General features: G+C 48.6%; 1 protein-coding gene across 1 annotated transcript in view; it reads right to left on the bottom strand.

Moving 5' to 3' along the window:
* PCSK6 (proprotein convertase subtilisin/kexin type 6) overlaps positions 1-26721 on the bottom strand; it is a 181024-nt gene that overhangs the window by 6959 nt on the left and 147344 nt on the right. The window contains 7 exon segments of the mRNA XM_070620507.1: positions 39-168; positions 4384-4487; positions 7383-7470; positions 9954-10150; positions 11084-11186; positions 16535-16573; positions 16739-16918. Coding sequence (XP_070476608.1) covers positions 39-168; positions 4384-4487; positions 7383-7470; positions 9954-10150; positions 11084-11186; positions 16535-16573; positions 16739-16918 — 841 coding nt within the window.

The raw sequence follows: 26721 nt of genomic DNA on the forward strand, positions 1-26721 counted from the left end.
GGTTTGAGCCAGGAAGTCTGCCTGGAAGGGGCGCGTACCTTCGGCACACCTTGTGGGGCAAGCCCGGCATCTCCTCCGGGTAGAAGCCCTCGCCACAGGCTGGCACGCATCTCCAGTCTTGGAAGTGGAAGTTTGCTGCACAGTGAACACATTCTTCTCTGCTGGGCCCTGAGGGGTGCGGGAAAAGAAGCAGATGTCAGGGACCGCCTGCCCACCGTGTGTCCCAGGCCTGCTGCAGTGCCCTGTGAGATCTGGGTCCTGTTCAGATGCCCCAAGGTCACCACCACAGCTGGATTTCCCAGGTGCCCACATACATCTGCACTGGGCCCTCCTTGTCCTGCCTGGGAGGCGGCCATCACATCCCCATTTCACAGATGGGGACATGGAGGCCTGAGCCAGGCTCACCACACCTCCCTATTGCCTGTGCCACCTTTGTTGGTCCTGATTCCAAATGCTTCCTTTCCCAATGAGCCTAAAACCTCCTTCTGCTACAGCCGGCCACCTGTGGCTTTGGGCACCTGAAATGTGGCTGGACCAAACTGAGATGTGCTGTAAGCATAAAATACACACACACCGGATTTCAAAGCCTTAGCTTAAAAAAAAATATATAAAATAGTCATTGTTTTGATATTGACTACACGCTGAAGCAATAGTATTTAGACACATGGGCTTAACAGGATACGTTATAGTTATTTTCACCTGTTTCTCTAGGAAATTTAAAGTTGTATCGGGGCCCACATTTGTGGCTTGCATCGTACTTCTATTGGACAGAACACCGTAAGGTGATGTGGGAAAAGGGAAGGAAGAGATTTTGGGGGATGTTGACAGTATTCAGTGTAGATGACCAGAGCAGATTCAACAACAGGAAAAATGACAAAAACGACTAAGGGCTTATGTGGCAGGGAGTGGGGACCAGGAGAGACAAAAGCTCTGAACGAAGGATCGAGAGTCATGATGGAAACCCTGCAGCTAAGCCAAGAGGACTCATCAACCTGGGGCAGACACTGGTCTAATGAAGAAACCATGCCATCCCTCCGTTCGTCTGTCCATCTGTTCATTCATTCATTCCAATAAGAAGTAAGTGCTGGGCGTCCACTCTGTGCCAAATGTCCCCGAGGAGCACCTGATGGGACGTCACAGAGAGGCAGTGAGGTGGCCACTGGCTGATGGCTTAGAGTGTTGAAAACAGGGCAGAATCGTCTCAGGTGCTCTCTGGTGAGCACAGCCCTAGTTAAACTTCTTCCCCACTTTAATCTGATTGTGGTCTTAGATGGAAGCCTGACAGTTAAGGCGACATATCTGGCTGTCTTCCTGGAGTAACTTCTGGACTAAGACAGGCCTCTTGGCTGTGTCAAAGGAAGACTCCTTTGCAGACTGGGGCCTGCAGGGTGGTTCTGCCAGCACAAGCCCCAGTGCTTCTGGTGGCTGGTTTTATCTCTCAGAACCACAGCTTTAAGCCTGGAAGGGATTGTGTGTGTGAGGCAGAAGCAAGAGCCCTTTGGGGTGACAGGGCCGTAATGGACAGCTGCCCACTCTCTCAGAGCCTCCATGTGGGGTGTCCTCCCTCTCTTGCTGCAGATGCCCCACAAATGTATAGGGATTCTGTTTGGTTTATGTCATTCTAGATGGAAGACTGCTCTTGTGCTTTGGCCACCCCTCCATCACATCTCCAAGGAGCGTCTGGCTTCAGAAGCCCTGGGTCTCAGGAGCTGTGTGGTTCCCACAGCTGTCCCAGTCGTTGGGCCTCCCCTATTGAACCCGGTTACCCACGTTGTCCTGCCTCAGCCACTAGGATCCTTAATGCCTGAGGAGCTTCTGTGGTGGGAAAGAATACTCCTTCTCATTTGTACTTGGTTTAATGCTTAATGCACTAAACTTTGAAGCTGATGAAATACGTTCAACTGGGCAAGATGAAAAAGTTCTGGAGATGGATGGTGGGGATGGCCGCACAACAATGTGAGTGTACTTAATGCCACTGAAGTGTACACTTAAAAATGGTTAAGATGGTAAATTTTATGTTATGGGTATTTTACCACAAGAAAAAAAAGCCTGATTAAACACAAATTTTCAGGACAAACTATTTTCACAATTACTCAAAATTATGAACTTTATAACTCAAAGTCTCTCAGGGATTTCGTTGAGTCACAAGCCTTTACAGGCTTCAGACACTTGAAAAGCTCCCAGAGATCATAATAATAATACCGAAATGGGTTGTGCTTTGACAGGACCCACAACATCATTTGTGGGGCCCAATGCAAAGTGCAAATGAGGTGCCCTTGTTCAAAAACCAGGAAAAATGTGCCATTAAGGGTACTAAGATATAAAATGCTTTCCTTTCTTCTTCAATGTCTAATCCCACGGGTCCCCTGTACCAACCCACAGTAGACCAGCAACCCCAAGGAATCACATCCTCTGTGCCAGGACGTGCTGGGTACCTGGATTGGGTATGGGCACGAGGCTTGTCCCCATTGAGTCACCGCCACACGCCCTGGGGCACTGCTGCCAGGCATGGGGATGTATGCCACCATGCCCAGCCCTGCATGCGGGCCTGACCCCGACACTCCCCAGGAACAGGCCCAGGCTCCCGCACCAGTGCAGAGTTGGCAGCAGTGGTTTCTGAGTGGAAGCAGGGAGGGGAAGGCCAGGCGGGCCTGGGCCTCCAGGGGGATGGGAAGTTGGCAGCCAAGTACAGCTGCTTCCAACACAGACTCACACCTGACACGGAGCAAGAAGTCTCGGTGACTCAGAGCAGGGCAGTGAGGTCCTTCTCCCCAGCAGCAGCCAGTGGTGGATGCATGCACCCCAGGAGCTTAGAAACAACCCAGGCAGGTGGGCATGGGGAGGAGGGGAGGCCCCCAGACAGCCTTAGACCTGCCCGGCGCTGAATTAATTCCCTGAAGTGACGGAGAAGTCACTGGGTTGGGATGAGAGAACCTACAAGCGAATCTATAAAGCTGTTTGCCAACAGGCAGTCTGGGGACATGTAGAAAAGAGAAGTAAATTGAATTATTGAAATCAAAAGCGTTATAAAGCCACACACCTCTAGGGATTCAAGTGACTATGAAATTTAACTAAGTGACATCAGTCATGCTCCTTAATCAACCTGGGCTAAACAAGTCAAAGAAACCAAGAATAAAAATGATAGACAAAAAGGCAACAGAGCAAACTGCTGGGAAAAGCTGCTGAGCTACCAGCGGCTGAGAATGCTTCCAGTCGCTGAGCCCCTGCTCTTTTGGGGGTGGTGCCAGGAGGGTGTCCCAGGAAGGCCCAGCTCCCCCAGCCTTTGAGAACAGGCCCTGGCCAGAGCCCTGCTTTCTCTGGCATGTCCACTCCTGGAAAGCATGGCTGATACTCACATGGGGTCCATGAGGACACACTGGGAGGGCTGTGCCATATAACGGTAACTGTGACCGAGGAGAGACTAACTCTTAAATGATCAGTGCAGCAAAAACTCAATCTCAGGTGAGTTTCATAGAACAAGGACCAGAGCGCCGGGTCAGGAAGGAGGGCCAAGAGAAGATTTAGCCCGAAGTGTGTCTGAGCCCACAAACTCATCATGTGCTTCAACATTCTAGTGCAAATAACTGCAACGGGAAACCCAATAAAACAAATGCATTCTCTGCTCTTCTGCATAAAACGGTACCTGGAAGACATCTGTGTTATAATCTTTGTGGGGAATTACCATACACATAAAATCGTCTATAGAAGTTTTTCCTCTTTGAATAAAATGTTCAACAGAAGCGAGGAGAGGTACAAAAGGACTAAGGCTATGTTTAAAAGGCCTCCTCCTTCCCTTTGCCCCGGAATCGGCCCCACCTCTCCGAATCTTTATAGCATTGCATCTTAGGCAGCGCCTCTGCAGCAGGGTTGGGCTTCCAGGCAAGCCAGCTCACGAGCAGCGAGCAGCGAGCAGCGAGCAGCGAGCAGCGAGCACCTGCGCTCAGCCTGAGAGTAGCCACTGCCGGGCCAGGCTTCTAACGCCAGGAAATCCAGGCTGCTCATTCAGAGTGGGCCCGTGTGGCTTTTCTTTAATTTTAAAAATGGTGGTAAAAGGTACATAAAATTTACCATATTAACCATTTAAGAATATAGTTCAGTGGCATTAAGTACTTCACATTGTTGTGCAACCATCACCACTATCTACCCATCCCCAGAACTTTTTCATCTTCCCAAACTGAAACTCTGTACTTATTAAACACTAATTGCCCATTGCCCCGCCCCGCAGCCCCTGTAGGGCCTCTGTGATTTAATGCTGCAATTCCACGGAAGTCCATGAAGTCCTAGGGCTTTCGGGGTTTCAAGAGAGTTCGCCTACCCACCTGAGTAACTAGGTTCCGACATCTGGCATAATGAAACGGATGCCTCTGCAGGCGGAGAACTCACCCACACAGGTTTGGCAGGTGTGATGGCATTCCCCACATCTGACCAGCTCGGAGTCAAAGTAGGTGCCCGGTTCACAGTCTGGAATGCAGCTGCCCCGTGCAAGGCTGTTGGAAAGGAAAATAAGGCAGGTTTTCATGTCTCTTCCAAAATTTTAATGAAATTATGATTTGCCCTCAAATGCCTTTCATGAGAGGAAATGTAAGTTGCCAAAACACAGCTCTCTGTGTCACTTAAGGTTCTGAGCTAATGAAAGCAGGAAAAGCTGTCCTGAAGCCAGCTGGAGGCCTGGTTGGAAAGGATACCCAGGGCCTGGAAGCAGAGCCTCCATCTTCTGGCAGCCGGTGGCCCTGGGCTCCCTCCCCAAAGCCCTGTGGCCTGGGTCCTGGTGTGAGAGGCCAAGTCCTCATGCTCTCTCCTGGTCTGTGATGGCTCCTCTTCTCTGATGGTAATCAAAATTGAACCCAAACCCCAAGAGGAGAACTTGAGCGTGTGTAGGTTACCTCTGGTGGCACACCGGCATTTGTGAGGTCTGAGGGCAGAGGCGGAAGCAAGACTGGTCCTGAAATTCCAGGATCTGCTCCAGCCTCTCCCTTGCTTGAAACCTTCCATACTTCAAGATGAACTTAAAAAATATAAGCTACTCCTGGGACCCAGCGGGCCCTGCCTGATGTGGCTCCCGCCTTCCCCTCTCATCTCATTGAGGACTGCCCTCAGCTTGCTCAGTGAGGCGGCTGAGTGCATGGATTCTGGAGTGGACTCTGGAGCTGGACCACCCTCTCTGGGATCCTGCCTCTGCCACTTCCTAGCTGTGCAAGCCTGACCCTAGGCAAGCCAGCTAACCTCTCTGCACCTTTGTCTCCTCTCCTGTTTACTGGGACAATCATGGCTCCTGAGTCACAAGGCTGCTTTGAGGACCAAATGAGCAAATACTTGTAAAACATTAGAATGGTGTCTGGCATACAGCAGTGTGAATAAATGCCAGCTACCATCATTTCTTCAGTTCCCAAGGTTACGCTGTGTTTGATGCACACGTTGTAAATGGGTCTGCCACCAGACATATTGAACGAGTGCTCTGGGGTGTTTGTGAGATCCAGAGAATCCTGCATTTAGGGGTGAGACATCGGTGGGTCCAAAAGTCTCTCCGCACTGACGGTGGATACCCACCTGGGCTTCTCCTCATCATGGCACCAGGGTGCTGCGACCGGCAGTTACATCAAGTCTAAGAACTGACGGTCCCCGGCGAACCCTCCCTGCATTTATCCCCCTAAAGAGACGGATGGCCAGGAGACAGCGGCTCGGCTGCTCTCACCGCTTTAACGTGACAGAGATGATTTGAAGCCACAGCTTAAGAGGATATTAGGCAATAAAATGAAGCTTTCTGTGGATTATGGCTGACGATGTTTTCAGAGTTTGTGTGCCTCTCTAAACCCTTGTCATGGCTGGAACCGCTGCCTCCATTTGTGTGGCTACTGCTCGAGAGGCATTTTCTCCTCATGACATCGTTCCTGACCTGAGCATCTGATTTCCTCTCACCCACAGGACTCACAGGACCCACAGGATGCAGAAACAAGCTCTCTGTGACGCCTCCAGCACATCCTCACTGAGAAACAGGTTCTGGTACTGTGGAGACTTCCCTGCTGACACCTTCAGTTACCAGCCTGGGGGCAAGGAGCCTTGGTGGGAGGTGCCATCACAGCCACCTCCCCCGTGCCCCCAGCCACAGTGGCCGGCTGAATGCCCTCGACTTTCTCCCTTGCTCTTTTCCTTTTTGGGGATCTCCTTCCTCGACCACTTCATCCTTTCACTTCTAATCCTGCTTTGTCCAGCTACCAGGTTTAAATGACAATAGGTATAATGCGTGACTTTGGGGGTCCTGGTCCCATTTCCCTCCCCAGAATCCCAGGTGCTTGGATGGTGAGCTCTCTCTCCTCCTGATTCTTCTTCTCCCTGATCTGGAAGAGAGGGGCAGGTTAAGGGCAACTCCAATAAGGCATCAATATCGTGCTTCCTGGGGAAACTGTTTCTCTCCCCTGTTAGTAAAACGTGAGTGATGACGACAATAATATCTATGTCATTGGTCGCTGTGAAGATTAAATGAAGCAGTACTGGTGAGAGCATCAGGAATAAGAGTGCTCATTAAGTTTTCTTCCTTCACTCTTCACTCCAAAAGAATTCAGCCGTCCTGGTGAATTCCAGTCCCGGCAGCAGGGTGGAAGGGAAGCTGGGGTGGGGGAGATGGGTGCAGGCCTCTAACGTCTCACTATGCAAAGGCTGCTCTTGCCAGGACCAGCAGCATCCTTGCCACCTGGGGGCCTGTTAGATACAGAGTCACAGAGCTGCTGGACCAGTACCTGCATTCTAACAAGAGCCCTGGTGATTCCTGTGCACACTGTGGGACGAGAACACTGCTCTTGCCGACCTTTCCTTTTCTTCCTTAAAATGCAGACCCTAGGCTAGTCCCTGCACTAGACTAGGAGACAATGCTGAGCCTGGTGGAAGAGGGAAAACCAGGAATCTGAAGAGCATCCCCAGGGAGTAAGCTTCTCCACCCAGAAGGAGATACCAGAGCCGGGAGGAAAGAGAGAGAAGAGCAGGAGGATGGGCTACCCACTGGCCCTCCCTTGCCCAGCCTGGGAGGGAAACTGGAGTAGGTGGGGTTACTGGTGCCTAAAAAAGGGAGCTAATGCACCTGGGAGAGCTCCTCACCCTTCCAGCGGCCAGCCCTACTTTACACGACAGACCCACTCTTGCTTTCACCAATTCTCCAGGTGCTGCATAAGATGTAGAGATTTTAACCATCCTCTAACTTTCTATCTTCAACACCAGCTACTAAGTGGAAATCTGATTTTGAAAGACTTGGAAACTTTACATTGAAAGGCTTTGGGCCTCTGAAATGTTACCTTTTAAGAAAAAGTTGCAAAAACTTGGTAAATCAATGAAAGAAGCTAAAAACAGCACCAACACTTTGCCATTCTTCAGGTTTGAAAAGAGGGTCTCACCTGAATCCCTCTTTACAGACGGTACATTTCTCTGGTTCATCAATGCACTTTTTACAGCTTGGGTGGCATTTAAGGCAATTTTTCTGACCTGGATAAAAATAAGGTGAGGAAAAGTAAAGGGGAAGAATGGATGTGAATCAAATCTGGGCAATCAAGACTCTGACATTTCAAAGCAGGGTTGATAGAGCGGTGCCCCATGTCAGTCTCCTGAATGAATGATGTCATCAGAAAACAGCCAGAGGCCACGTTGAGACCACGTGCCCAGGTGTCGGATCATAGGTCACAGGTCCCTCGCCTCTCTCTTCTGGAGGAAAGTCCTCTAACAATGCGAGGCCTGGGGGCGGGCCCTCTCCAGGGGAGACACGCTGTGGTTCTGCTTACTGCCACAGGGACCAAGGCTAGTTCTCAGGCACAAGCCTCATAAACACGACAGGAAGCACCCCCCGTAGGGCCTTCATAGGGGTTCTTATTGAAGACTTGGAAGTTACATACACTGAGACACCCATGGTACCTCCTGGGGAAATTCTGGGTCACTGCAACTCCCACCTTCATTTGCATGAGTTATCAGCTAGGTCATTCCTTCTGGCACCTCAGCAACACCACCTTGCATTTGGGCTGGGAGCTAAGGGCTGCTTGCTACACCTCTGTGCCTCCTCCCCAGGGCCCCACAGGTGGCGTTACACACATGTAGCAGATGCTCAGCGAGGATGTGTTGGGCCAGTGAGGGTGGCTGATTCTCCCAGGAGCGGGGTGGGATGGAGGAGTCTCCACCCTGAAATCAGGTCTGGGTGGCAGCCCAGGCAGGCGTTGGCAAAGGCTGTGAAATGTGTCTTGCATGACTGTTTGTCTCTCCTCTAAAGAGAGTCTGGTTATCACCAACAGAGGATTGGATAAAGAAGATATGGTATATATATACAATGGAATACTACTCAGCTGTAAAAAGGAATAAAATCGTCCCATTTGCAACAACATGGATGGACCTTGAGGGAATTATGTTAAGTGAAATAAGCCAGATAGAGAAGGACAATCTCTGTATGACTCCACTCATATGAGGAACTTAAAAATGTAGACAAAGAGAACAGATTAGTGGCTACCAGGGGAAAGGGGGGCTGGGGGATGGACACAAAGGGTGAAGGGGTGCACCTACAACATGACTGACAAACAATAATGTACAACTGAAATTTCACAAAATTGTAACCTATCATCAACTCAATAAAAATTAAATTAAAAAAAATAAAAAAGAGGGGCCGGCCGAGTGGTTAAGTTTGCCCACTCCACTTTGGCGGCCCAGGGTTTCGCCAGTTCGAATCCTGGGGGCAGACATGGCACCGCTCATCAGGCCATGCTGAGGCGGCATCCCACATGCCACAACTAGAAGGACCCACAACTAAAAATACACAGCTATGTACTGGGGGGCTTTGGGAGAAAAAGGAAAAATAAAATCTTAAAAAAAAAAAAAAAGAGAGAGATTCTGGTTATTTGATGGCTTTATATGTCTTTAAAGCTTTCCTGGCTCCTTCTCCACAGGAGTGACAGCCCGGATCAATGATCCCTCCTTCACAGCGAGGCCCGGAGAGCAGCTCTGCGGGAAGCCCTGCCACCTGCACGACTGTCAATATCAAAACAGTGGCTTCTTTCAACTTCTTTGAGAACTATCCTCCATTGATTTAACCCAAACCCTTTTTTGCCTCTTCTGAGGTGAGGTGAATTGGTGAGATACTGGCATGGGATCCTGGGCCCCAGGGCCCCTGCCCAGCCAGCCACTTTCCTGGGATTTGTTGGGATGCCTGGCTTTGCCGCTCTGATCTCAAGTCCCACCTGTGCCATTACTAGCTGGGTACCTTCTGCCCTCTCTCAGCTTTGTTTCCCCATCTGTAGGACAAGGAAAGCTTCACCCGCCTCTCAGGGTGTGGTGACTATCTGTAAAGTGTGCCACAAAGACTAACCTGTCTCTTCTGAGCCCGATTAACACTGGCCAGCAGGCTCCTCTTCATTTATGGAGGACTGCGAACCTTCTGCCCACGCTTAAGTCCTAGTTTCAGCTCAGCAGATCTCCCTAGGAGGAGTTTTCACCCAGTTTTGACCAACAAGTCCATAAGCTGGTGGCGGATCCCCTGACCCCTGACCCAGTGCACATGCCCAGTGCGACAGAGAAGCCTATGGTGCAGTCTCTCCTGGAGGAGAAATTGCAGGACAGACAGCAGGTCATCCTCGCCTTCCTCTTTTGATATCTGAAATCATACTGAGCCCGAGAGCAGCTGGCCCAAGCCACCTCTCTGCCCATCCTTGATAATGCACATTGACTTGCAGACACATGAAATTCTTCCAGTCACTCTGGAGGATTCCAGCATCACTTTGACTGTTCTGGCTGGTTGTATGTGAATGGATACTAACCACAGGGTCCGAGCGCTTTAATCTCACCATCTCTCCCTCCCTCCCCTGTTGAGGGTCCTTTCTCAGAAGGATACAGTACATAGGAAGCAACGGCTTCGAAAATTCTCCCAAGAGAGGGACCCCAGCCTAGAAAGGGGGCCTGACTCATCATTTCCATGCCCGTGGACATGTACTTACTTTCATCAGCGTAAAATCCCGCAGGACAGAGGGTCACACAGCTGTTGATCTCCTGATGGTGATAGAACCCACGGCGGCAAGACAGGCACTGGGTTGGGCTCCTGCCGGAGCAGGTCTCACATCCCTTGTGGCACCTACGACAGCGTCTTGCTGCTGTGTCCCCGAAGTAGCCCAGTGGGCATGCACTCACACACTTCCTGTGGGAGCCAGAGCAGGAGAGGGCCTTTCCAACTCAGCCCTGGCCCCGCCTCGCCCCCCACAGCACTGCTGGGTCAGGCTGAGGCAGGGGGCTGGTTGGGAAGGAAACCTTAGCTGCCCTCCCACAAAGGCCCCAAGATGAAGGTTAAACCTAGTGCCCACTGTCTTGGTGAGCACAGTGAGAAGTTCCTAATACAGGGAGAGGGTTGAGGATTGCGTAAGAAGGGGAATCTCTTCCTTTCAAAGGGGCCCCAGGGGAGGCACTCTGAGGCTGTGTTTGGCTTCCATGGGCACCATGATGATGAAGGTATTTGACTTCTGGAACTTTCAGCTCCCACAAAACCCCACCGCTGCTGCCCTTCGGGAGCGAGTCTCCTGGGCAGTGAGTACAGTCAGCAGGACAACTGCCTTTGTGTAGTGCAGGGTGAGTACGCCTGTGGCTGGGACCTCCAGGATACCAGGAAAGTCACGCCTGCACCCCTGCTCCCCACGCACGGCCACACCCCTGTGTGGGCCCTGGTGGGTGTGTGCTCCCCATGCACGGCTGACAGGGCTGACTTTTGGAACACTACTGGCCCCTAAAATGACATTTGTCTACAGTTCCCAAGTGGTCAGTCTTGGCATGCTCAATATGACCCATTTTTGTTTAACAAAACAGATAGAAAAGGGTTTGTAAGCACAGACACCACAATGCCACGGCTTCTGATTTCTCTGTCATGGACACATATGACTGTGTGATGAAAACAAAAACTAGGAAAACACACAGAATTCCAGAGCAGTGAAGCTGTACAGGATCTCCTTTGGAATGTTACATTAAATTCTAAGTAGGGCACCAGGCCGTGGGGGGGTCTAAGAGCACAGCTTGAAACTGGCCACCTTAGTGGTACCCTGAGGGGCTCCAGGACATGCAGATGGAAGCCACAGCCCGTTACCTGCTGGTCTTGACGTTCCCCAGGCTGAAGTGGACACAGTTCAAGCACTGGTCTGCGTTGGGGCCGTCACAGCCTTTGTCTCCACACTCCGGATGGCACACACCTTAAAGAAACAAGCATTTCCTTTCCATAGAGATGCTTTTTCCATCAAATCCAGTCCCCTAGGACCCTCTGTCAGGGCACGGCAGCCTGGCAGGGTCAGGAGAAGCTTCCCTAGAGGAGAGGTGGGCTCCAGGCTCCAGTGTCAGAGGGTCTGATGACTCTAGGCAGGGACGGGCTGAGAAGAAGGAAACAGCCAGGGTGGGGACCAAGATGGGGGAAGAGGTGGGTACCGTGGGATACTAGAAGAGAGGCTGTGACAGGCAGGAGAGGCGGAGAACGGCCTTATGCAGTGTATTCCCCTGCATCAGAGTCGTGATGCTGAGACTGGCCAGCTCTTTCAATTCCCCTTGTGAAGGACAAAGCAACACAAGATGGGGCGTTGGGCCATAAGGAAACTGCTGGGAAGCAGTGGTGATCCCATGGGAATTAAGCAGCAAAGGCAGGAAGAGGATTCCTGACATGCAGTGGTGGGAGCAGGATGGATTTCCATTTGCTCTGGACCATGGGGCCCTGTCAGTGGATCTCTTTCTTGGCTTCTCTGGCTCTTGCCCTAAGTGGTAGCCACGGCTGTCTTCCCTCAGGTCCCCTACAATCCCCCAATTCTAACTCTGGGGCCTGTGTGTTGTTTGAAAAGCGATGGAGAGAAATGCAGGGAGCTCAGTGCATGCCAGCAAACCTCACCTTCTAGGTCCTTCCCTCTAGATGCACCAGGGAAGGGCCCAGCATGAGCCATCTATCACCCTCAGGCCGGGGCGGGGGCATGTCCACAGGTGTCCTCTCCACCCATGACCACACGTGCCAAAGCCAGCGCCTGCCTCACCCCCGACCCCGTCCTTCCCAGTCTGGGAAATGGCTCCGGAAAACCTCCCCGTGCCAGGAGGGGCCCGGTGGGGCATTATGAAAGTTTCTGGGTCTTTGGAAGAAATAAAAACCTTCTACAAGGTTTTGGTTGTTGGAGGGGGTGGGGAATGCATTCAGAAGCAAAAAGGAGGTGATTTGCTGGCCACCAGCATTTCACAGGGACGCGAGGGAAAGACAAAAGTCCCCATTCTCTGATGCCCACAATGGGTCTTTGCTGAGGTGCACAAAGACCCCTTCATCGCCTTTAAAGGGCCTCCAGACCTTCCCAGTGTTAGGCCCTGTTTATTTTGCTTCCCTCCCTGAAGGTTTACGCTGTTGATACTTCCAAAGTTTTCATTGTGAGTTCCACTGTGAACCCCTTTCAAAGCCCTGTTCGTCCAGGGGGCACGCTAGACTGCATCTCTGGTCCGGGGCGGGGAGGGAGCTGGAACGCCACAGAGATCATGTTCTAGTATGAGGCTGGCCACGCCCAAAGCTCATCACCCAGCCAAACTTCACCCCCCACCCCTTCCCCAGCTCCCGCCTGTTTTGCTATTTTGGAGTCAATTCTCATTTGCTTGGATTCTTACCCCACCTCATCCCAGACATCCTCTCTTCCCTGTGCCTCCCCTTATGGGGAGGGCCTCAGACATCCTCGCTTCCCTGCGCCATGGCTTTTAATTACCCACTTAATTACCCATTGCACTGAAAGCACAGGAGCCTTCCCACCAGCCTGGACTGCAGAGGCCTCCCCAACACACGGACTTAAGGGCCACCCCCTTCTCCCGCAGGGATTTCTCCTCAAGGCCAAGGGAAGCCGTAAGTCTGTCCCGCTTGATAAAGTGAACAATCTTCTCAGTCTTTAGGAGGTCTGAGGGGAGACGGAGGAGACACAGCAAATTCCTCTCTTCCGGCACGGGAGATGGAACCTCCACCTGAGCAGGATTCGGTCTACAGTATTCGCTGCTAAATTCCCAGCACCTAGAAAGGCGTTTGGCACAGGGCAGGGGCCCAATAAATATTTACTGAGTGGCTGATGGGTGAGAGAATGGATGAAAGGAGAGTGGGTGGAAACGGGGAAAGTGCAGGTGTCCTCACTATCTTCAAACAGAATGTTCTAGCATGTCCCAGGACTGGGATAGCCTTGGGGAAGGGCCTGGAGCAGTTGCTCCTGATGCTGGTATGCAGTGTGTGGACTTCACCCCGAGCCCCTCCCGTGCGCCTCTTTCCTGGGGCCTCTCTGTGGTAGAGAGGGTAGTCAGTAACCCTTAGGGGAGCCGCGTGCAAGGCTGGGGTCCACCCAACAGCAAGCGCAGCAGAACACCCACAGGGCATCTTGGTAACCGGCTGCGTCCAGCTCCAGGTGGAGAGCTCAGTGAGATACTACCCCTGTAAAGATGCTTAGATAAACACCTGTAAGCACCTTTCCCAGTATGGCTCCCCACTTGAATTGTCTCGTAAAGCCCAATATCAAGATTCATCTCCTCCATGAAGCGTTCTTCAGTGAAATCTACCTGGCTAGCCACCTTACCCCAATCACTCCGCCCCTCCTAAGCATGCCTGTGGTTTTTTTCTGGCACAGCTGTTAACTCACACACATAATCTCTGGGTGAGCATATGTTATTTGTGTTGCAATTTGTACTTATGTCTTCTTTTCCTCTTTTCTCAATTAGTGTGAAAATTCGTCAAAGACCCACTGCCTTCCAGTGTCACTTCCCGAGGCTCCAAATACAAGGGGAGCGCAATCAATGTCTGGAGCCCAAAGGCCAGCAGTTGACTCCTCTCTCAAGGGTCTTAGTCTGACACAGGCTTATTTGAAAACTCTACCTTAAACCCCTTGTGGAGCAAATCCAGGATAAAAAAAAAACACCCATAAACAGATAAACATGTTAGAAAGCAACTTCGGAGTTCTCGATTTTGTCATTATGTCCTTAGACCAATTTCTGAAGGAACAGGAGGATGTGGTATCACGATCTTTTTCACCATTCACATCATCTAAGAAAAGCGCACTGGAGCCTCACTGTCACACTATGAGGCACGGAGTGGAAGACAAGGGTACAGGTGGGTGACCACAGATGAGAGGTGCCCACGAGAATAACAGACCGCCCTTGCTGCAGGACTGGGCTCTTTCTTGACAGCTTGTGACCTGAGCAAGCTACCTAACGCTTCCGGGCCTCTGCCCTCGTCTGTCAAGGGAGTGCTGACGTGTCGTGAGCCTGTGACTTGATACAGTCCTGCCCAGGACATGCCATTTGTCCTATGAATCAATTCCCCTGTGCCTGTTGAGCTGCCCTAAACAAAGTCTTCCTGGCAAAGGCCACACTGAGGCTGGCCATCACGGCAAGGCTCTCCACCTTCAGTACCACGACCACTGATGTTTCCCGGCACCTCACCCGGCCCACTGTGGCTGCCGCCCTTCCTCCCTGCTGGACCCCCGAGTCCTCCCCATCTCCTCGCCCCCAAGTTAGATTTCCACACCCTCAGTTACTCTAGGAACTCTAGACTCTAGCACGACCTTGGCCTTCCGCCAGCCTCAGCCCCAGGGAATAACTCTGGCTGCCTCCTCTGCCCCCATTCGCAGGGACTGAGGTTGGCTAAGTCCACTTTATGGCTGCCCCCTTCCCAGGGAAACTCTCCTGCCAACTCTGGCGAGGTGCATGCCACCCCCTAGGGAGCCCTGCTGCCTCTTGGCAGATGGTCTTGACTGCTACTGTCCTGGGATCCTTGCTGACAGTGGGTGGCTAGACTCCATTCTCTGCCTCTTGCTCACCTCCTCTCCTTTACCTCTTGTCCCAGGGAGAGCTGCCCCTCCATTTCTGTCTGCTCCCCCTGCAGTGCTGCCAAGCACCCCCTGCTGCTGGCCCCTGGGACCACTGCTCGGTCAAACACCCCTACCCATTCCTGACAGGGGAACTGCTCTGGGGTGGAGCCTCTCCTGGCCTGGGACCCTCACCCCCCCATGCCCCCTCTGCCCATGCCAGCTCTCTGCATTCTCAAGAAGCCTCCCCCCACACCAAGGTCATGCCTGCAAGCTCCGGCCTTAACCCCCCAGCCTCTGTGCCAAAACTCTGCAAAAAGTTAATAATCATTGGCCCACTTCAAAATCACCTCTCACCTTCACCCTCTCTCTCTCCCGGGCTACTGTACCCGGGCTTGTCTGTGCCTGAGACCCCTTCCACAAGGGACAGCGACAAGATGCCCCATCCCACATGTTCCCTGACTGTGCTTTGGAATCTAACATGGCTGCTCCCTCCCCCTCCCCCCTGCTCCTCCTTTCTCCCTCCTCCTCTTGGGAGCCCTCTCCCCCTTTGTCCTCCACACCAGGGCACCTTCCTGCTCTCACCCTTCTCTTGCTCTTTCCCTGTCTCTGGCTCTTCCTGCTGTTACTGGCCCACCCATCCCACTATCTCCGAGACTACAGGGACCTTCTCCAAGCACTGGGAACACATCTTAATCCCGACCCCTACACCCATCCATCTAGGCTGTGCTGGAGAAAGACTGAGTGACTTGGGCTGCAAAACAGTCTTATAGTGAGATTCCAGAATACTGTAAGGTTAGAGTCAGTAGCAGATTTAACAAAAAAAAATCAGTCCTTTATTAATAATTACTAAATCTTGCCATAGTTTATAAATCACAGGGGGAAACAGAGTAGATTAGTCCATACATAATTCAATGCTCCATTTTAAAGGAATGGTAGAAGAAATTTAAAATTGAATCGACCATAATTTATGCTTCATATGTACTGGTGAAATTCTCCATTTTGTTACTCTTTTTTTTCAGAAGCTATTAGATAACTCAAAGCATCAGAGTTCTTAGATATCACCCATCATTTATGAAGTAGCTGTAATATTTAGCTAAGGAAAATATGCCCAACCAGAAATGCTGTTTCTCACAAATCACTGTGGGATGGCTCAGAGGGAAAGGAACAGCTTTCTACCTGACGTGCTAATCAAGCCCACGCCAGCCCCGCTGCCAGCCCCGCTGCCAGGAACGTTGAGGCCCTCTCTGGGGCTGCTGCAGCTCTCTGCTGCCTCCGCATAGGGAGCTGGAGGCCCAGAACCAGGGGCTGCCCTGGCAATGGTACAACTGGAGGAAAAGGATTTGCAATGAGGCATCTTTACTTCCCATGAGATTCTTAAGCTATTTCATGTAGCGTCAGTATCTAATGATGGGAAGTCTTAAGACCCTTTCTTGGCTCTTTGGCCCAGCCCAGAGGCTCAAGATCTCCACTGCCACCTCCTCTCCTAGCCACGCTCATCCAATGCAGCATCCTGGACACTGTTAGCACCCTCATCCTTCCCACATCCTGGCTACAAGGACTGAAAGTGGATGAGCTCAAGAGAGAGTCAGGAGGCTGGGAGGTGAGACAGGGGCCTCTAAGGAAAAGAGGTGCCCTAGGAGGAGGCTCATTAACCAGGGGGCAAGTCTTAGTTCTGGTTGGGCATAGAGAACCTCAGTTTCCCAGCCTTGAAAGGTTGGAGAATACTTACTGGTATGAAGTATACTTACTAGTCTGTAAAATATTAGGAGAGCCGTGGGTGGAAGGAGCTGTGTGAGTGCAAATTACCATCATTATTACAACTTCCAGGAGAGAAGGAAGACATACAATCATAACCCCACCTGCTGTCAGGAACAGCCCCACATTTTAAGAGCTACAGTAGAAAGCCAGAACTTGGAGAGGCTAGCCGTCTCCTCTGGTTTCTGGTTCATTACCTGTGTAGTCCTCTTCATCCTCGGGAAGCTCGGCCTGGGATGGCAGCAGAGCGGCCTTGGGGGGCTCAAGCTCCAGGGCTGAGAGCTCCAGCATCCGAGAGCGGGACTGATGGGAGCTGAAGGTGGTGTACGGGTGCTCCGCCGTGCCATATAGGATGAGGCTCCATTCCTTCAACTTCCCTGGAAGGCACCAAACTCAGAGTGACCCTGCAGCCAAGAAATTCCCTTGGGAAGCTCTTGATGCACTCTGGCCTCTTGGCCTGGCCAAAGGCCTCTGTCACTCACAGAAGTGCCTGGCACTGCCTGGCCGGGCCCCCGAGCCCTCCTTCCACAGCAGGCTGCTGCACTCACCACCCTCACGTCCTAGTTACCTGAGGACCAGGGACACCTCTACTGCCCAGGCCATGTTCTCTGCCCCCGAGTCTCACTGCAGCCTCCCTCAATTGGCTTCTACTCCCACAACTGGCAACAGCTTCCTCCCACTCTTGGAATACCCAGTGGGTAGATCCGGGGCCAGGCCTGGCCCTGAGCCTTGTCCCAAAAGCCTCCAAATTCGATAACTGGGTCACACCGAGGAGTCCTGCTGTTTGGATGCTCGACCCCGGATCCCAGGGAAACTGGTCTTGGGCTCTTTCCTTTATAGCCAGCCCCGAGGAAGGTGGGGAAGTTTGGTAAGGGGCAGCGGTGGTGCAAACCCAAATGTCCAGAGAGGCTGGGTATAGGGAGGACGTCCTCAACAAGAGGAAGGTGACTGGCAAAGACCGGCTGAGTGTAGGGAAATGAGAGAGGCGTGGGGAGGACAGTGGCTGAAGGGCAGGCACCCAGCTATGCAGCGGGGGAGGGAGGAGAAGAGGGCAGCAGGGTCCCTGCCCACTGAATGCCTCCACATGAGAACCATGGCCTGTGCTGCTGGGACCTCTCACATGTAAAGAGAAGTGGGAAAGCAGGCCTGCAATTTCCAGGTGAAATCCCTGATGTCATAAAACATATTAGGAGCCGAGTTAGATATGTTTGTGGGCTGGCTCAGTTGCAGGCCACAGGTCTGGGGTTCCCCTTCTTACTATAGTGTCGCCAGCATTCGGAGCAGGGTGACCATGTTGAGGAGGTCATTGTTGTCATTTTTGTACAAATGAGGGGCCGAGGTCCAGTGTGCCCTGCCCGCAGACACACTGCTCATGCTAATAGACTCACTGCTGCCCCAGCCTTTCAGCGTTTCTTTAGAACTAGATCAGCCCAACACAAAACACAATCTCCCAGTTGCCAGCCACCTCCATGAACCCTTACGACTGGCCACCATGACCCAAATTAGGAACAGTGTCTTTGCCAGCTTCAGGTCTGTGTGGGCTGGGAAAATCCCTGGCTTCCTCTTCATTATCTGTCATTGGGTTTCTTGGGAATCAACATTCTTTAGGTGAGGGAAATTATTGCTCTGATTCTTTGGTATCTATTTGTCTTTTTATTGTCACTTCTGCTCACACTACTCTACGTCTTTGCTCTGAATGGCAGGTCATCTGCCTTTAGATATCTGTCTATATACCATGTTTGCAATGTGGGAAGCTCTGCCAGTATATGTTTATCTCTTATTCCAATTCTGGGAATCTCTTGCACTCCCTAAATCCCAGAACAGGCACCCTGCTTGTCCATATACCCCATAAGCCTGTGGGCTGTAATCCACACTGTCCTAGGTGGATGCATGGAGGACAGAAGCAGAACTGGCCTGCAGCTCTGTTGGAGGAGGCCATTGAGAGAACGTGACTACCAGCTGACCTGTGAGCTGGACCAGGGAAACTGGAGGTTCCTCACCCCTCCCCTGTCGTTGGGATGTACTTCTGCTCACGGTTCCCACACTAGGAGCCATTTCAAGGATACAACCTTGAGAGAGTAAGGTGTTGCTGAGACCATGTGGACTGAATATGTGACTGAACTCCATTAAGGCCTCTGTATAAACTTTTAAGATACGGCGGGTGGGTGTGGAGATCTACTCATCTTGTGGTGCCCAAGACAAGCTCAAATGTAAGCTCCCCTGTTTATTACAAATGCCACCTACTACTCTGGAGTGTCTGCCTCTTTCTTTGGTCTCTCCTTGCCTTCTGTGTATGGGAACCAGTTTTGAATTTCACCCAGGAACTCTTGGGGTTGCAAAGCAACTGCTCACCAGGCCAAACTCTGGTGCTGTTCTAAATGGCGTTTGACTTTGATTCAGTTCCACAACATAACACAGAGCAGTGCTGTTTCTTTTAATCATCACTCTAGCCAACCAAGGTCCAGGCCGTGAGAGCCTGCAGCCCCCAAGCCACCTCGAGTTGGGCCCCGTGACACCTGGGCCTCTCCCGGTCTGGCCAGGATTGGAGAGTATAGTTCCTTCAATTTGAAAAAGCAGTCTGAGCCATTTCACTGGACACTGTCCTCTACAGGGCGTGGTTCTTTTAGACATTCTGTGGCCATTTCCCTAACACAGTCCTAACACAGGCTACAGTCAACGATGACAAGGCGAGAAGCACTTCACACGGGCGCAGGTGCAGAGAACACAGTCCCTGGTTATGAATCCTCATCCGTTCTCAACTCCTTAGGATCAAATTAAAGCTACAATTCAAAACCACAAAGCAATTTGGGCATTTTAACTACTGAGTGACGAACTGTGATTAAGGTGGGAGCATAATGACTACACGACAGAGACCATGGGCCCTGTGAGCTATAATTTGAGTCGAAATTTATTTCAACACTATATGATGTCTCCAAAAACACCCACCAAAGGCCTCGTCCCTAAAATTAGATTCTTATTTTTGGATATAGTTTTGGCAGGACAAACAAGAGGGGCTGCTCTGGGCTCACGATCAGCACACACCCTGAGTGGAGGGAGAGGGAGCAGAAAGAATTCCAAGAAACCACGAGAGCAGATCTAAAGAGTTCTCATCACAAGGAAAAAACCAATTTTTCTCTTTTGTGTGTGTGTGTGTCTGTATGAGATGATGGATGTTAACTAAACTTATCATGGTAATCATTTCATGATATATGTAAGTCAAATCATTATGCTCTACACCTTAAACTTATACAGTGCTGTATATCAATCATATCTCAATAAAACTGAAAGAAAAAAAAGAATTCCAAGAAACCAGCAGAGGAGGTGGCTTGCAGGAGGAGGCTGGGGTTCAGGAATGGAAGACAGACTTCATTTTTAATGTTTTCCCTGGGGGTCTGTTTGATGTTTTAAAAAAACCACAGCATACATTAACTTTCACATATATAAATTGTTTAAAAATTTAAGTTTAATTAAAAAATATACGAATGAAGTGATTGTATGGTCAAGGAAGAAACATTAAAAAGCTTTGGTACTCAGGGCTTTTGATTCACATTTCTGAGTAAGTAATAAATATGAATGGCTTAAAGTCCAAAAGTATAGGGGCCAGCCTGGTGGCATAGTTAAGTTCACATACTCTACTTTGGTGGCCTGGGGTTTGCAGGTCCGGATCCTGGGTGCGAACCTAGCACCACTTGTCTAGCCATGCTGTGGCAGCATCTCACACAAAAAATGGAGGAAGACTGGCATAGATATTAGTTCAGTGACAATCTTCCTCAAGTAAAAAGAGGAAGATTGGCAACAGATGTTAGCTCAGGGTCAATCTTCCTCTCACACACATCACACACACACACACACACACACACACGCACACAAATCCAAAAGTCTAAAAGAGAATACAATGGAAGTTTCCCTCCAGCCCCATCCTCTGGCCACCATCTCTCTTCCCATAGGCAACCCAGTTACTTGTTTCTTGTGCATCTTTCCAGAGCTATTTATTCTTATCCCAGAAAATATGAACACAGATTCTGCCCCATCCCCTTCATTAACACACCTGGTAGCACCTTCTGCACCTTGCTTTTTCCATTAACAATGCTTCTTGGTGATCTTTCCATCAACTGCACTTGAGAGATGTCGCATCATTTACTTAACAATCCCCTATTGACAGGCATTTAGATTGTGTCCAAATATTTCCAGTTATGACAGTGCTATACCCTTGGTCATACAAGAAGGGACCCAGTGAGGCGGGCAAAGCAAGGACCCTGGGGTGACATGGTCTGGGTTTGAATCCCAGCTCTGCTACCTACTAGCTGCGTCACTTTGGGCAAATTACTTAATCTCTCTGTTCTTTGGTTTCCTCATCCATAAAGAGGGGATAAGAATAATAATAATATCTACCTTATGGAATTGCTTGGGGGATCAAATAATTTAATGTCAGTAGAAGACTTAGAATAGTGACTGCACATAGAAGTCATTACGTAAGTGTTTATTAAATAAAATCTAATGAATATATCATTTCATATGTGTGTAAGTATATCTGTAGGATACATTCCCAGAAGTAGAATGGGGGAATCAAAAGGAATGTGAATTTGTCATTTTGATAGACATTGCCTAATTGCCCTCCATGGGGTCAGGTCACTTTATACTTCTCCCAGGGACATATCGACAAGCCTGCTCCTGCACAGCCTTGGATGGACCATCTGATAACTCAGAGAAGTTCACTTTGCATTTCTCTTACTGACACAAGAAGCAGAGCATCTTTTCATATGATTAAGAGTGAGACACCTTTCTGATTTGATAAAGTTTGAAGCAATTCATAAACTCAGAAATTTACCAAAAATATTTGCTTGAAACAAGTGATGAAACTTCAAAGATGAATGAAAGTGCATCTTAGCCAAGTTTGCACCAAGTACAAGTGGACCAAGAAGGTGTTCTGCTCACTTGGTTTATATTTCTGTTCCTTCTCCCCACCTGCAAGAGATCTTCATGAGAGCCTGTGAGGGGGCAGGCACTGTGCTAAGCAGTCAGGAGCATGGAAGAGACAGCAGGCAGGGAGAGGGCAGTGGGCGGCAGTAACCCCACCTGCTCCCCTTTCCTAGTAGGGGTTATGTGGAAAACTTGACCTGAGGGTAAGGTTGGACACATTGCTCTCCTTTCTCTTGTACTTAAAGGTGGACATGCTCTTTTTAACTCTACCAAGGGAGTCTCTGACTTTTTCTGCTTTCATAAGACATGAAAATAAGTGGTCCCGTGTATGGCATAAATGTGAAGTGCATTCTCTTTTTAAGTTATTTTTTCCTAATTATAAAAGGACGACTATTAAATACTGAAACATATAAAGAAGAAAATAAAAATCACCTATAATTTGCTTGGCATAGTCTCTTCTTGGCTGTTTTCTATGCACATGTATTTTTCACATAGTTGAAATCACTCAGTGCACCAATTTCTCCTTTTCTTCTACTTAGCATTAAATCACGTTCATCACATTCAGAAATTATTTATTTACCCGTTTATTGTCTTCTTCCCCTTCCTCAGACTGGATGTACCACTTGGGCAGAGAATGTGCCTTTCTTATTTGGTGCACTGGCCTCAGTGTACAAGTTTCTGGCATGTGCTCAATAAATGTTTGCTAAATTAATATCTTAAAGCATAATTTTTTGACTGCAAAATATTTCACTGCATGAATATAACCATTTACTTAACCAATCTCATATGATAGGTTATAACAGGACATATGTTCCAGTTTCCTTTTTATTTTGACTTTTATACATGAATTTGCCAGAAATATCATTTGCTGCAGTCTGAACTACTTTCTCCAGAGAGATTCTCCAAAGGGAATAAGACATTGTTAAGGCTCTTAACACACAAAGTCAAATGATCCCTCCACGGCGTTTGGCGTCTCATGAGGCTTGATGCAAAAGCAGCCAGGTGAGGGCACAGGTCAGCTGGAGAAGCAGTTACCTTAGAAGAATCCTACCCAGTACACAGTCCCTTCCCCAGCCCACAGTCCCAGCTGAAGTGGGTCAGAAGGATCAGATACCAGTGACTTGGTGTCACGCGTTAAAGCAGAGACACACAGGAATGTGTGGGCTCTAGTCTTCAGGGTGATCTCCTCCTCTTGCCAAGTCAACACTTATCCATCACCCGGAGCATCCAGCACTCACTAGGATCAGGTCCCAGTGCCAGGTCCCTCCAAGCTCACTGTCCCCAGAGCTGCACTTGCTTTGGGGAGATGAGGCACATGGATGTGGAACCAAGGAAGAAAGAGAAGAAGAATGCATCTAAGAGTACACCCGACCAGAGGCGAAGTCCACACTCAACAGAGCTGCCATCCAGAGGCAGGAGGACTTTAGAATGTGGGTCTGCTCTGGACAAAGCATTTAACAAGAATGTATTATTTACTATTCAAGGTACTCCGCATGCCTGTCCAACTTTATCCTTACAAAAACCCAACTACTATCATTAATTCCTTAATTTCCAGGTGGGGATCTTAAAAGATATCCAAATCCAAATTCTTTGGTTTTCTCTCCCTCAGATTCCTGAGACTGTAGCACAAAGAACGGCACATCCACCTGCTTAAACACTTGGCCGGCACTGCCAGTACTCTGCCTCCAGATGTCACCAGATAAGCCCAGGCAACTGTAAACATGAGGCAGAGGATAATCCGGGGCTAATGCCCTCTGAGGCTGCCAAGAATGGCTTTATCATCCTTCACTATCTTCAATGCAGCATTTCCCCTCAATGAAGTGAATTCATAATGAACAAACAGGATTATTCCTATTATTCAAAGAGGGAAGCAGAATTAAGGGAAGACTAAGGTTGAATTTGCCAGTAGGAAAGTCCCGGCAGTAATGAAGCTTTTCTCTCCCTGGCATTTTGAAAACAAGCATTGAAAATCCTCGAGAGGAGACTTTACAATTGGGAACAAAGCCGGTAGAAGTGGAGGAAAGGTTTCGTTAGATTAAGGACTCTGAGCTAATACTTTTGAACTCCTGGGGTTTCGTTGGCCATAAAAGAAGTTATTAACAATAAAGAATTTATTAATTCTGCCTCCACTCACATTATTTAAAATATGTAGGGAGAAATTCTTTAATTGGAACACAGTAAAGAAAGAGAGGCCAAGAAAAATCAAGAAATATGTTCAGTCTAACACTCCGGTGGAAGTTTTTGCCTTCTCAGGTTCAGTGAACCTGAGTTACAAAGTTTAATGCAGAGGTTTCAGTGGAAGGAATAAAAAAGGCTCACCTTTGTCTGTTTATAAAAATATATAAGAACATTTTAAAAAGGTAAATTTTATGGAATGTGAATTATGTTTCAATAAAGTTTGTTATATGAAATACTGTATACACACCCACATGCATACACATAGAAATACCAAATTTTACTCAATAAATTTAACACATAGTTAAAATGCACTTTAAGTCCACATTTTGGCAAGCAAGAGGGAGGAAGATAAAGAGAATTGAGGAAATGGCCTGCAAAGCATATGGACGAGTGCACACATGTGTGTGCCCCCCCAAGCACACACGTGCATGCACACCCTCAGAGCCAGATGTAAGCAAGAGGAGGTGGAAGAATCTTCCCTATGATCTTGTAGCCATAAAAACCCTTAAAGACGGTATTCTGAGTGCCAGGAAAAGGATCTAAAAGTCCTAAGCTCTAGCGTTTGAGTGAAATGTAGAAACAAATCCACATTCAGTAAAGAACAATCAATTGTCCTGTACGGCAAAGCACAAAATAGCCCTTTTCTTTTTTCAAGGCATTTATCTGGTTCTCCCATTATTCTTTCTTAAAATGCAGCAGCCTGTTCCTGTTTTATAGGTAAACTCTTTCATTTCCCCTGAGGATACCTATGAGCTAATAGACATTATATACTGGTCTCTCCTCGGGGTTTCTGGCACAGAGCTCCTGAAATCCTTCTAATTTCCTAAGAGATAAGAGCACTAGGAGCACCTCTTGATCTAATATTTCATCTTTGCCCCTTTCCTGACAGAGGGCTCCCAAAACCTTTGAAATTCCTAAGTGGTAAGAGCACTAGGAGCATCTTTTGTTCTAATGAGGTGATTCTGGATAGGCTCCTGGATGGGGGCTGGTCACCAGAAAGACCAAGCTGTGATTAGAAGCTTGGAATTTTCAGCCCCTTCCCCAGTCCTCCAGGAAAGGGAGAGGGGCTAGAAATCGAGTTAATGACTGATCATGTGTACGTGATGAAGCCTCCATAAAATCCCAATAGCAAGGGTTTTGGGTTGCGTCTAGGTGGGTGAATACATTAACACCAGGAGGATGACGCAACCCAACTCCACAGGGACAGAAACTCCTGAGCTTTGTACCTTCCCAGACCTCACCCATCCATCTCTTCACCTGGCTGTTCATTTGTATCCTTTATCATATCCTTTAATAAGCTGGTAAACATGTTTCCTTGAGTTTTTTGAGCCACTCTAGTAAATTAATTGAACCCACGGAGGGGATCTTTAGAACCTCTGATCTACAGCCAGTTGGTCAAAAACACAGGTGATAACCTGGGCCTGTGATTGGCTTCCGGGGGGGGGGGGGTGGGTGGGGGGGGAGGGGGAGGGGGAGAGGGGGAGAGGGGAGAGAGGGAGAGAGAGTGCGTGTGTGTGTGTGTTGCTGGGGGGACAGTCTTGTGAGGCTGAACTCTTAACATGTGGGATCTGATGCTATCTTGGGCTAGAGAGTGTTAGAATTGACTTAAATTGTAGGACACCTTGCTGGTGTCACAGAGAACTGCTTGTTGGGGGGAAAACCTCCACACATTTGGTGACCACAAGTGTCAGAAGAGAAGTGTTCTGTGTGAGTAGTAAAGGAGACTCACAGGAGAGAAACACAGTGGGGAAGAAACAGGTTTTCCCCTACTCAGGAGGGAAAGACTGAGTTTTTCTATTTTGTAATACCAATTGTTGTTTTCTTGAAGTTTTCTTTCACTGCCTAAATTGCCTTTCCCCTCCAAGTTCCTTCTCTGTTAAAGTTTGTTTCTACTTTAATGTTGGATAATTTCCTCAAATGTCTGGTGTTCCTTGGGGGTTCTTTTATATTTAGCAGTGACACACTAAAAATCCAACCAGAAGTTCTGTGTGCTGGAATACTGGAATGCACTTTTGTGTGTTTATTCATTTTCTATATGGCAAACTTGCTAGCTTGTACAGCATGAGAAAGGAAACGTTACCATAGTATACTAGGTGGCTCAGATGTAAACAGCATTTACATAATAAATGTAAACACTTCCCACCAGAAACAAGGAGGTCAGAAGAAAATGGAATATCTTTAAAGTGCTGAAATAAAAAAAAAACACTACCAACCCAGAATTCTCTACCCAGTGAAAATTCCATTCAAAAATGGGTCAAGTCACAGCACCATCACAATGATTTCCTCTGAGCAGAGTCAAATCAATGCATCAATAAATGAGCAAATAAACACATTTTTTAAAACAAATAGAAAAATGAGTTGAAATAAAGAGATTTTGAAATAAATCCAAGCCTAGCAAATTCATGGCCAGCAGGCCAGCATGATAAGAAATGGTAAAGGAAGTTCTTCAGGCAGAAGGAAAATGATACCAGATGAAAATTCGGATCTACAGGAAAGAATAAAGAGCATCAGAAATGATAAACGTAGGTAAACATAAAAGAGCGGCTTTTTTTCTTCTCTTAATTTCTTTAAAAGACAAAGACTGCTTAAAGCAAAAATACTACTATAAGATGCACACAGAAGTAAAATACACGACACAACTATAGCACAAAGTGGGGGGTGGAGGGAATGGAATGACACTGTTATTAGGTTCTTACATTTGTGAAGTGTGAAGCCATGCAATATTAACTCTAAATAAACTGTAACATACTAAGGGTACATATTGTAATTCTTGGAGCAACCACACAAATAGGGCTAAAAAGCCAATAAAGGAAATAAAATGGAAGGTTCAAAAGTACTTAATCCATAAAAAGGCAGGAAAAGAGGTCCCTTTTAATACTGTTGGATTTAGTTTGTTAATGTTGAACTTGGAATTTTCGTATTTATGTTCTTGAGTGAGGCTGGCTGAAAATTTCCCATTCTCCTAATGTGCTGTTGGGACTTGGTATCAAGGATATACAGGCTTAAACCAGTCAGGGACTGTTTCCCTCTTTTTTTACCATCTGGAAGAGTTTATGGAATATTGACCTTATTTCTTCCATTT

This window comes from Equus przewalskii, chromosome 1 (genome assembly GCF_037783145.1).
Source record: "Equus przewalskii isolate Varuska chromosome 1, EquPr2, whole genome shotgun sequence".
In the NCBI taxonomy this organism is placed as follows: Eukaryota; Metazoa; Chordata; class Mammalia; order Perissodactyla; family Equidae; genus Equus; species Equus przewalskii.